The sequence below is a fragment of the Mobula hypostoma genome, chromosome 8, assembly GCF_963921235.1.
Source record: "Mobula hypostoma chromosome 8, sMobHyp1.1, whole genome shotgun sequence".
NCBI classification, from domain to species: domain Eukaryota; kingdom Metazoa; phylum Chordata; class Chondrichthyes; order Myliobatiformes; family Myliobatidae; genus Mobula; species Mobula hypostoma.
Window position 1 is genome coordinate 99,150,501 of NC_086104.1, and position 12,333 is coordinate 99,162,833.

The following is a 12,333-nucleotide window of genomic DNA, read 5'->3' on the forward strand; positions in this document are numbered from 1 at the left end:
AACATCAGAATGGGGAAGAAATGTGATCTAAGTGACTTTAACTGTGGAACGATTGTTGGTACCAGATGGGATACCTCAGAAACTGCTGTCCTCCTGGGGTTTCAACAAAGTCTCTGGAGTTTACAGAGAATGGTGTGTAAAGCAAAAGATATCCAGTGAGCAGCAGTTCTTTGGATGAAATGCTTTGTTAATGAGAGAGGTCAGAGGAGAGTGGTGACTGTAACTCAAATAACCACACGTTACAACAGTGATGTGCAGAAGCACATCTCTGAATGCACATGTAGAACGTTGAAGTGGATGGGCTACAGCAGCAGAAGACCACAAACATACACCCAGTGAACAGTTTAATAAGTACGGGAGGTACCCAATAAGGAGGTACCCACTGAGTGTATGTCCTATAGACTTATGTAAAAGCCAGCAATAACCCCTTAACATTCAATATCACTCCCGTCACTGAATTCTCCCACTACCGATGTCCTGGGATTAACCACCAACTCATTTTCATTCTGATTCTGCAAGCATACTAAGCACACCTTGTACACTCTCAATGCAGCACTTCGAGAAGGTCTTCAAGCACAGGGACCTACAGCAACAACTGGCGGATGCAAAACTCCAACAGGCACAAGAATTGCTGAAGGAGGCCGAGGAACGATACAGCCAAGAACGGGAATATGCAAGTATTGGCCATGCGTGCATTCCATGGGCAGATATGTTCATCTCATTTGTTGTATCTCCTCACTCGCCATTTACCTCACCTTTGTAGGTGTTGGTCTGTGATTAGACCATCCAATACTTCACAAAATTTAAAGGGGAAAGTTTTTCACACAGTGGGTGGTGGGCATGTGGAATGAGCTGCCAGAGGAAATGATAGAGATGGGAACCTTTACATGGTTTAAAACACAAGGAATTCTTCAGATGCTGGAAAATGTTCAGAATCAAAATCAGGTCTATTATCACTGACGCATGCCCTGAAATGTGACCCTTTCTAACTGTGACACTACTTTCAATGAATTACAGACCTGTATCCCCAGATCCCTCTGTTCTACTGCACTCCTCAGTGCCCTACCGTTTACTGTGTGAGACCTACACCCTTACATATGTTAAAAAGTAGTGCAAAAAGAGAACAAAATTGTGAGTTAGTGATCACTAGTGCAGGATTCTGTAAAGGGTGACTTGTAGACTGTGTCGGTGAGGAAGGCAAATGCGGTGTTAGTATTCATTTAGAGAGGACTAGAATATAAAAGCAAGGAAGTGATGCTGAGGCTTTATAAGGAATTGGTCAGGCCGCATTTCGGTTATTGTGAGAAGTTTTATTTATTTATTATAGTCTTATTCAGGTATACAGTGTGGAGTAGGCCTTTCCGGGCTGTCGAGCCGCACCATCCAGCAACTCCCAACAAGTTCGATGTAACCCTAACCTAACCATGAGACAATTTACAACCCGGTACATTTTTAGACTATGGGAGGAAACGGGAGCACCTGGGGAAAGCCCACGGGGAGGACATACAGAAGATACTGGGATTGAACTCTGAACGCCGATGCTCTGAGATGTGATAACGTCTCGCTAACTTTAATGCTACCATAGCACCCGGTATCTAAGAAAAGATGTGCGGGCACTGGAGAGGGCCCAGAGGAGGTTCATGAGAATAATTCCAGGAATGGAAGTGTTATTGTGGAGGAGCGTGTGATGGCTCAGGGCCTATACTCACTGGAGTTTCAAAGAATGAGGGGTGGCTCTCATTGAAACCTATTGAGTATTGAAGGCCTATATGGAGTGGATGTTTCCTATAGTGAGAAGGTCTAGGACCAGAGACCACAGCCTCAGAATACAATGATGTCCCTTTGGAACAGAGAAGAGGAGGAATTCCTTTAGCTGGAGGATAGTGAATCTGTGGAATTCATTGCTACAGACAGCCGTGTAGACCAAGTCATTGGATATATTTTAAACCAGAGATTGATAGGTTCTTGATTAGTCTGAGCATCAGAGGTTACTGGGAGAAGGCAGGAGAATGAAGTTGAAAGGGCTAATAATCCAGGCATGATGGAATGGTGTAGCAGACCTGAGGGGCTCAACGGCCTAATTCTGCTCCTACAGAATGTCTTATGGCCTGTCCCACTGAGTTTCTCAGCAGACTGTACATTTCTCCAGTTTCCAGCATCTGCCATGTCCTCTGCCCCCAGATTGCCATGTGCATAATGTGAGCATTGGCATTTCCATCCATTTTCGCTACAGAGTGACTAACATAGTGTGCTCACCTTCATTTGTCACTGGATTGAGATCAAGAGCCACGAAGCAGCTCTGTAAAACTCTGGTTAGACAATAACACACCACCGCTCCTCTCCACCTCTAGTCCTCGCCCTCAACAACTTTCTCCAGACTCAGGGGTGGGGGGTGTGTAGCCATGGACACTCGCATGGGCCCCAGCTATACCTGACTTTTCATGAGCAGTGGATCTTAGGCCAGGAGGGGCAGGGTGAGTGAGGTGGGGAACTGATGAGAGCAGAGTACTGTTGCTCATGACTGGATGTCTGTTTATGATCTCTTGTGCTCTCTCTCTCTCTCTCTCGACAAACAGCTCCTGACCCAGGCTGCAGAGTGGAAGCTGCAAACCAATGTGATGAAGGAACAAGAGACACTGCTCAAGGCCCAGGTCGTTATACTGCCATTTCCGGCACAGAGACGCACATCAACTATATGTTTTGCGCATGGCCTCACAATGTACCGTCCGTGTCTCAGCTGCCAGCTCACTGATTCACAGTCTTTGCATGGGACAAACACAGCCTCTGCCTCCTCAAATCATGTTAGTGCACCTAACCCCTAATGCGAGTGTGTTATTTTAACCTGCCGCTTATTGCAAGAAAAACTCCTTAGAGAGTTTCGTTAGCAAGCTCAACAAATTGCCATGTGCATAATGTGAGCATTGGCATTTCCATCCATTTTCGCTAGAGCAAGTGGCTAACATAGTGTGCTCGCCTTCATTTGTCACTGGATTGAGATCAAGATCCACGAAGCAGCTCTGTAAAACTCTGGTTAGACAATAACACACCACCGCTCCTCTCCATCTCTAGTCCTCACCCTCAACAACTTTCTTCAGACTCAGGGGTGGGGGATGTGTAGCCATGGACACTCGCATGGGCCCCAGCTATACCTGACTTTTCATGAGCTATGCAGAACAGTCCATGTTCCAATCCTTCTTCAGTAATGCTCCCCAAGTCTTACTCTGCTACATTAACAACCACATTGCTGATGCTTCACTCACCCATGCTGAGCTCATCAATTTCATCAACTTTGTCTCAAACTTCAACCCTGCCCTTAAATTCACTTGATCCATTTCTGGCATCTCCCCACACTTTCTCCATCTCTGGAGACAAACTGTCGATTAATAGCTTTTATAAACTTACCGATTCCCACAGTTATCTTGACTATACCTCTTCCCACCCTGTCTCCTGTAAAAATGCTATTCACTTTTCTCAGTTCATTTTTCTCCGTCGCTTCTGTTCCCAGGATGCGGCTTTCCTTTCAGAGATGTCCTCCTTCCTCAGAGTGGAGTTTCTTTCTCTCCCCTACTGATGCTGCTCTCACCCGCATCTCCTCCATTTCCAGAACATCCACGCTCACCCCATCTGTCCTTACCTTCCACCCCAAGAGCCTCCACATCCAATACATAGTCCTTTGCAACTTCCGCCATCCAAACAAAGGGATCCTACCACTAAACATATCTTTACCACCTGCTTTCCATAGGGATCACTCCTTCTGTGATTCCCTTGTCTGTTTATCCCTCACCATTAATCTCCCCCTCAGCACTTATCCCTGTGAGCAGCCAAAGGGCTACACCTGCTCATTCACCTTCTTCCTCACCTCCATTCATGGCCCAAACAGTCATTCGCTTGTGAATCTACTGGGTTGTCTATTATTTCTTGTGTTCCCAATATGGCCTCCTCTACAATGGTGAGATCCATCGTAAATTGGAGGACTGCATCATCAAGCACCTCTGTTCCTTCTACCAAAAGACGAACTTTACAATGGCCAAACATTTTAAATCCAAATTCCATTCCCATTCTGACATGTTGGTCCATGGCCTCCTCTTGTGCCCAGTGAGGTCACCCTCAACATGGAGGAGCAACACATTATATTCTGTAATGGTGGCCTCCCAACCAGATGGCATGGATATCGGAAAAAATTCCTCCCCCTCCCATAAAACCATAATACATTGGAGTACAATTAGACCATTCAGCCCTTCGAGATCACTCTGTCATTTCATCATGGCTGATCCAAATTTCCTCTCAGCTCCGATCTCCCGTCTTCTCCCTGTATCCCTTCAAGCCCTATCAACCTCTGCCTTAAATACATAAAGACTTAACCTCTACAGCTGCTTGTGGCAAAGAATTTCACAGATTCACCACTCTCTGGCTAAAAGAATTCCTCCTCATCTCCATTCTAAAAGGATGCCCCTCTACTGTATTCTGAGGCTGGATCCTCTGGTCTTAGACTCTCCCATCACAGGAAACATCCTCTCTACATCCACTCTAGAAAGATCTTTCACCATTCAGTACGTTTCAATGAGATCATCTTTCATTCTTATGAATTCTAGTGAATACAGGCCCAGAGCCATCAAATGCTCTTCATATGACAAGCCATTCAACCCTGGAATTATCTTCATTAAACGCCTTTGAACCCTCTCCAGTTTCAGCACATCCTTTCAAAAGTAAGAGAGAGTGGTGAGTGCGTGGAATGGGCTGCCGGCGACGGTGGTGGAGGCGGATACAATAGGGTCTTTTAAGAGACTACTGGAGAGGTAAATGGAGCTTAGAAAAATAGAGGGCTATGGGTAACCCGAGGTAATTTCTAAGGTAGGGACATGTTCGGCACAGCTTTGTGGGCCGAAAGGCCTGTATTGTGCTGTATGTTTTCTATGTTTCTAGCAACTTGGTTTTCCCAATCTACCAGCATATTCAAATTGCCCCCATGACTAACATAGCATTACCGTTTTGACATGCTTTTTCTGTCTCCGATCGTAATTTGTAGACCACGTCCTGGTTACTATTTGGAGGCCTGTAAGTAACTCCCATCAAGGTTTTCTGACCCTTGCAGTTTCTTACCTCTACCCTCTGATCCTCTGTCATCTCTTTCTAAAGATTGGATTTCATTTTTTACCAGCAGAGCCACTCCTCCTCCTCAGCCTACCTGCTTGTCCTTTAAGTAGATTGTGTATCCTTGGATATCAAGCTCCCAACTACAATCATCTTTCTGCCATGACTCAGTGATGCCTACAACGTCATACCTGCCAATCTCTAACTGCACTACAAGAACATCTACCTTATTTCATATACTGCATGCATTTAAATATAGCACCTTCAGACCTCTATTTGTCACCCATTTATACTGCAACCTATCCTGAAACTTTGCCCTATCATTTTCCTGACTGTTTCACTATACACTACCACTGCTTGTAAACCAACATCGCTACTTTAAACCCTATCACTCCAGTTCCCATCCCCCTGCCAAATTAGTTCAAACCCTCCCCAACAGCTCTAGCAAACCTCCCCTTTCTTCCATTCCCCACTATGTCCTCTTACCTCTTCTCACCTGGCTATCTCTTCCCCCTGGGCCCCCTCCTCCTTCCCTTTCTCCTATGGTCCACTCTCCTCTCCTATCAGATTCCTTCTTCTCCAGCCATTTATCATGGCTTCATCTATCACCTTCAAGCTATCTTCCTTCACCTCCCTCACAATTTTATTCTGGCATCTTCCCCCTTCCTGAAGAAGGGTCTCGGCCCAAAATGTCGACTGCTTATTCATTTCCACAGATGCTACCCGACTAACAGAGTTCCTCTGGCATTTTGTGTTTGTTGCTTTGGATTTCCAGCATCTGCAGAGTTTCTCATGTTTATAATAAACCAATTTACCAATTTACCTTAAGAGGTGGTTAAACAATGAATCACAAGCACTTGTTGTGTAGCTAGTTGATCTATTTCAATGCAGAAGAGCGTGAAGTGATACAGTTTGGGAGGTTGAATTTGAAGGTAGAGTACAGGATTAATAGTAGGATTCTATAGTGTGGTCTTGGGGAGATCTTGGGGAGATCTTGGGGTCCACATCCAAAGTTCCCTCAATGTTGCCTCACAAGTTGATTGGGCTAAGAAGGTGTATGTTGCATTAGTCTTCATTAGTTGGAGGATTGAATTCAAGAGCCGTGAGGTAATATTGCAGCTCTATAAAACTTCTGTGAGACCACACTTAGAGTATTGTGTTCAGTTCTGGTCACCTCATTATAGGAAGGATGTGGAAGCTTTAGAGAGGGTGCAGAGGAGATTTTCTGCCTGAATTACAGAGCATGTCTTATCAGGAAAGGTTGAGTGAACTAGGGTTTTTCACTTTGGAGTGGAGGATAAGAGATGACATGATAGAGGTGTACAAGATGATTAGAAGCATAGAACAATTGGATCCTTTTACCAGCCAGGAGGTCCATTCGGGAGTCCTATAATAGTGGGATAGAAGCTGGTGTTTTCAAGCTTTTGTATCTTTTGCCTGATGGAAAGAGCGAGAAGAGAGAATGACCAGGGTGGTGGGGGTCCTTGATTTCATTGACTACTTTCAAGACAATAACCCTAGTATAGTGCATGCCTTTTCTTTAAATCTGATGCTATCTATAACTTCTTCCGTTAACTTCATAGTGTGCATCCTTCTCAAAGCACTTTCTTCCCTATCTTTGCTATGATTAATGAATCTCATAAAACTCATTATTATTGAGGTGCTACCTCAAGAGGCAACATCCATCATCAAAGATCCCCACCATCCAGGCCATGCCATCTTCTCACAGCTCCCATTGAGCAGGAGGAACAGAAGCCTGAAGTCTCACACCACCAGGTTCAAGAACAGCTGTTTCCCTTCAACCATTTGATTAGTCATGGAGTCATAGAACTCTACAGTACAGAAACAGGACCTTCAGTCCACCTAATCCATACCGAACCATTAATCTGTTAAATGTCCAATTGACCTGCACCTCGTCCATAGCCCTCCATACCCCTCCCATCTATGTACTTACCCAAACCTCTTAAATGTTGAAACCTACCCCGTATCCACCTCGTGCACTGGCAGCTCATATCACACTCTCACCACCCTCATGAAGAAGTGAAGAAGATCCCCTTCATGTTCCACTTAAATATTTCACCTTTCACATTGAACCCATAACCAATAGCTTTAGTCTAACCTCAGTGGAAAAAGCCTGCTTATGTTTACCCTATCTCTACCTCTCATAAACATGTACACCTCCATCAAATCTCCTCTCATTCTCCTATGCTCTAGAGAATAAAGTTCTAACCTATTCAACCTTTTCCTTGTAAATTTTTGCTGCAATCTTTCCATCTTATTTACATCTTTCCTGCAGGTAGGTAACCAAAATTGCACATAATACTCCAAATTAGGCCTCACCAATGTCTTATACAACTTCAACATAACATCCCATCTCCTGTACTCATTTCTTTGATCTATGAAGGCCAATGTGCCAAAAGCTTTCTTTACAACCCTATCTACCTGTGACACCATTTCAAAGGAATTATAAACCTGTATTCCAGATCCCTTTGTTCCACTGTGCTCCTCAGTGCCCTCCTCTGGTTTGTCCTCCCAAAGAACAACACATCACACTTGTCTGCATTAAATTCAATCTGCCATTTTTTATCCCATTTTTCCAGCTGGTCCAGATCCTGCTACAAGCTCTGATAGTCTTCCTCGCCATCCACAACACCCCCAATCTTGGTGTCATCCACGTATTTGCCGATCCAGTTAACCACATTCTCATTCAGATCAATGATATAGATGACAAACAACAATGGACCCAGCACCGATCCCTCCAGCATTTCACTAGTCAAAGGCCTCCAGAAAGAGAGACAAGCACTCTCTGGCTTCTCCCACAAAGCCAATGTCTAATCTAATTTAATACCTCATCTTGAGTGCTGAGCGACTGAACCTTCTTGTGGGACGTTGTCAATCCCTTGCTAAAGTATATGTTAGCAACATCCACTGCCTTGCCTTAATCTACTTTCCTGGTAACATCCTTGAAAAACTGAGTAAGATTGGTTAGACAGGACTTAACATGCACAAAGCTATGCTGACTAATCAGTCCCTGTATATCCAAATACTCATTTTTCCGGTCCTTATGAATACCTTCCAATAACTTTCCCACTATTAACATCAGGCCCACTGGTCTACAATTCACTAGTTTACTCTTAGGGCCTTTCTTATACAGTAGAACAACATTATCTATCCTCCAGTCCTTCCATGGCTAAGGATGATTTAAATATCCCTGCTAGGGTCCCGGCACTTTCTGCATTTGCCTCCCACAGGTCCAAGGGAATACCTTGTCAGGCCCTGGGGATTTATCCACCCTACTTTGCCTCAAGACAGTAAGCACCTCCTCCTCTGTAATCTGTATCAAGTCCATGACCTCGCTGCTGTATTGCCTCACTTCTATGGATTCCATGTCCATCTCACGAGTAAATACAGATGCAATAACATCCATTTAAGATCTCCTCCATCCCTTTCAGCTCCACACATAATTACCACTCTGATTGTCCAAAGGACTAATGTTGTCCCTTGCTATCCTTTTGCTCTTAATATATCTGTAGAACCCATTCACCTTGTCTGCTAGAACAACCTCATGCCTTCTTTTAGCCCTTCAGATTACCTTCTTAAGTGTTCCCTAGCATTTTTTATACTCCTCAAGCACCTCATTTGTTCCTACCTGTCTATACCTGCTATGCACCCTTCATTTTTCTTAACCAGGGCCTTAATATATCTCAAAAACCATGATCCCCAAAACCTATTAACCTTGCCTTTTAGTCTGACAGGAACCTACACAACTTTCATTTTTAACCGTCTCCCACTTATCAAGCACACTTTTGCCAGAGAACAACCTGTCCCAATCCACGCTTGCCGCATCCCTTTTGACGCAATCAGAATAGGCTTTCTCCAATTTAGAATCTCAACCTGAGGACCAGACCTATCGTTTTCCATAATTACCTTAAAACAAATGGCATTATGATCACTTGATGCAAAGTGTTTTTCTACGCAAACTTCTGTCACCTGCCCTGTCTCATTCCCTATTTGCAGATCGAGAACTGCACACGCTCTTGTTGGGATTTCTACGTACTGATTATGGAAACTTACCTGAGTATGTTTGACAGACTATTTCCCATGCTACATTTTACAGTATGGGAGTCACAGTCAATATGTGGAAAGTTATCACAACCTTATGTTTTCTGCAACATTCTGCGATCTCTCTACAAACCTGCTCCTCTAAATCCCATGGACTGTTCGGTGGTCTATATCCCATTAACGCAGTCATACCTTACTTATTCCTCACTTCTACCCTTAAAGCCTCACTAGATGAGCCCTCCAGCCTATCCTGACTGAGCACCGTTGTGACATTTTTCCAGACTAGTAATGCCATTCCACCATAAGAAAGCAGCATCCATCATCAAAGACCCCCATCATCCAGATCATCTTCTCTTCTTGCTACTACCATTGGAAAGGAGGGAGAGGAGTGCTCACACCACCAGGTTCAGGAAGAGTTCTTACCCATCAAACATCAGGCTCCTGAACCTAGGGGGATACTTTCACTCACCTCAACACTGAAATAGTTCCACAACCTACAGACTCACTTTCAAGGACGCCACAACTCACGTTCTCAGTATTATTTATTTTTATTTGCATGAGTTGTCTTTTGCACATTGGCTGTTTGTCAATATTTGTTTATGTATATTTTTCATAAATTCTATTATAGTTCTCTATTTTCCTGTAAATGCTGGCATGAAAATTAATTTTAGCATAGTATATGGTGAGATACATGTACTTTGATAATAAATTCACTTTGACGTTGACTGTGTATGTCTGCCATTCCATTTCTAGCTGAAACTGTACTCAGAGAAGTTTGAGGACTTCCAGGGGACGCTGGCAAAAAGCAATGAGACATTCTGCAGCTTCAAGCAAGACATGGAAAAGGTCAGTTAACTAAAAACTCTTTCATTAACCTCTCTCATCACCAGAAAGATGTGGCTTGCTATATACAGTGTACCCAACTAGCAAACGTATCCAGTTTACTGAAGTTCTTCACGAAGAACATCCATTGTTTTTTAAAAATCTGATCTGGCCTATCTATGACTTGAAGTCCACCAACAAACAATTTGCTGGAAAGACTCAGCAGGTTGAGCGGTAGCTCAGCAGAGTAGTGTGATGCTTTACAGCATCAGTAGTTGTTCAGTCGTTAAGTCGAGTCCAACTCTTCGTAACCTCATGGACCATAGGGTCCATAGGGTTTTCGTGGCAAGGTACGGAGGCAGGTTGCCAGGCCTTTCTTCCATGCAGATACTGCTGCTGCCCAGGTTGGGACCCGGCTGGGTTTGAACTCAGGACCACCTGCCTTGAAGTCCAGTGCTGATGCCACTACGCCACCAGCTGGCCCCCAGCGTCAGTCACCCAGGTTCAATTCCTGCCGCTGTCTGTAAGGAGTTTGTATGTTCTCCCTGTCACTGCGTGGGTTTTCTCTGGGTGCCCCAGATTCCCTGGCTTCCTCCCACATTCCATAGATGTACCGGTTAGGGTTAGTAAGTAGAGGGCATGCTACATTGGCACAGGAAGCGTGGCAACACTTGCGGGCTACCCAACACAATCCTGAACACAAGAGGCTCCGCGGTTTCTGGAAATCCAGAGTAACACACGCAAACTACTGGAGGAACTCAGCAGGTCAGGCAACCTCTATGGAAAGGAATAAAGAGTTGACATTTTGGGCGGTGATCCAGCACAATCCTCGCTGACTTAATTTGACACAAATAATGTGTTTCACTATATGTCTCAGTGCTTCAATGTTCACGTGGTATTTAAAGCTTCTTGTCTGTGGGAAGAAAGGAATTACCAAAACTTTGGTTTGAAAATACGAATCAGGACTGATGTTGTCTGACCCTCTGAGCTCCTCTAGCAGATTGTTTGTTGCTCCAGGGTCCAGTGTCTGCTGTCTGTGGTGTCTCTAGAATCCCCCACCACCCTCCCACCCCCCAGTGTGTGGTTAAATCTTTACTGCAGTCTGGAGGACCTTCAAGCTGCTGCACCTTTCTAGGGTGATTAGATTAGATTAGATTATGAGGACACACAATCCTCTTTTATTGTCATTTAGTAATGCATGCATTAAGAAATGATACAATGTTCCTCCGGTGTGATATCACAGAAACACAGGACAGACCAAGACTGAAAAACTAACAAAAACCACATAATTATAACATATAGTTACAACAGTGCAACAATACCATGACTTGATGAAGAACAGGCCATGAGCACAGTAAAAAATTCAAAGTCTGTCGAAAGTCCCACAACTCACGCAGACGGGAGAAGGAAGAAAACTCTCCCTGCCATGTCCGACCGCAATCCGACTCTGAGTCGTCTGAAAACTTCGAGCTCCGGTCAGGCCTCTGATACCGAGTACCGAGCACCATCTCTGCCGAACGCTTCGACCCCAGCCTCAGTCACCAGCAGCAGGCAAAGCTGGGGATTTTGAGGCCTTCCCTCCGGAAATTCTCGATCGCACAGTAGCAGCGGCAGCGAACCGGGCATTTCAGAAATTTCGACAGATGTTCCTCTGTGCCTTCTCACGTCTGTCTCCATCAGATCAGAATTGTGCACGGCATCCTACTTACAAATACGATATCATTTCACCGGAGAGCTGCGCGCACTGCGTCGTGCCGCTATCTTCTCCTCCCACCATAATTAGGGATGGGTGATGAATATTGGCAATGTCCACATCCAGTAAATGAACAAATAAACTTAAGAAAACATTTTACATCAATACTGACCATCTCAATTTGGGAGGTAGTGAAAACATTTGTTTTGGAGGTGTGATGAACAATGGTCAGAAGATCCCAGTGTATTGGACTGCTATAGCTCTTGAGCATCAGAGTCTAATTTTTGCACAAATTTCTTTCCTTCATCAGACAAAACTGGGGAGGGGGTCATGATGAGAGGTTTTCTGGAAACAAATGTCAGGAAAGAAAAACACACACAAAATGCTGGAGGAACTCAACAGGTCATCAGGCAGCATCTATGGAGGGGGATAAACAGTCAATCTTTCATGCTGAAACTCGTCTTCAGGCCTGGAAAGAGGGGGGTAGAAGCCAGAATGAGGTAGGTGGAGGGGAAGGAGTACAAGCAATAATGTGATGGGTGAAGCCAGGTGAAGGGAGAGATTCTGAATTTCCTGTTCGACAGAATCTCTCATGTTCAAGAAAGAATAATATTGTATTTATATATTGCTCCTAATATTGCAATGTACTTCCACAAAGAACCATC

The 12,333-nt window shown here is 44.4% G+C and overlaps 1 protein-coding gene across 1 annotated transcript in view; it reads left to right on the forward strand.

Moving 5' to 3' along the window:
• LOC134350774 (beta-taxilin-like) overlaps positions 1-12,333 on the forward strand; it is an 88,526-nt gene that overhangs the window by 63,909 nt on the left and 12,284 nt on the right. The window contains exons 6-8 of the mRNA XM_063056439.1: positions 554-673; positions 2,577-2,651; positions 9,907-9,999. Of these exons, the coding sequence (XP_062912509.1) occupies positions 554-673; positions 2,577-2,651; positions 9,907-9,999 (288 nt within the window). The remainder of the gene's footprint in view (positions 1-553; positions 674-2,576; positions 2,652-9,906; positions 10,000-12,333) is intronic.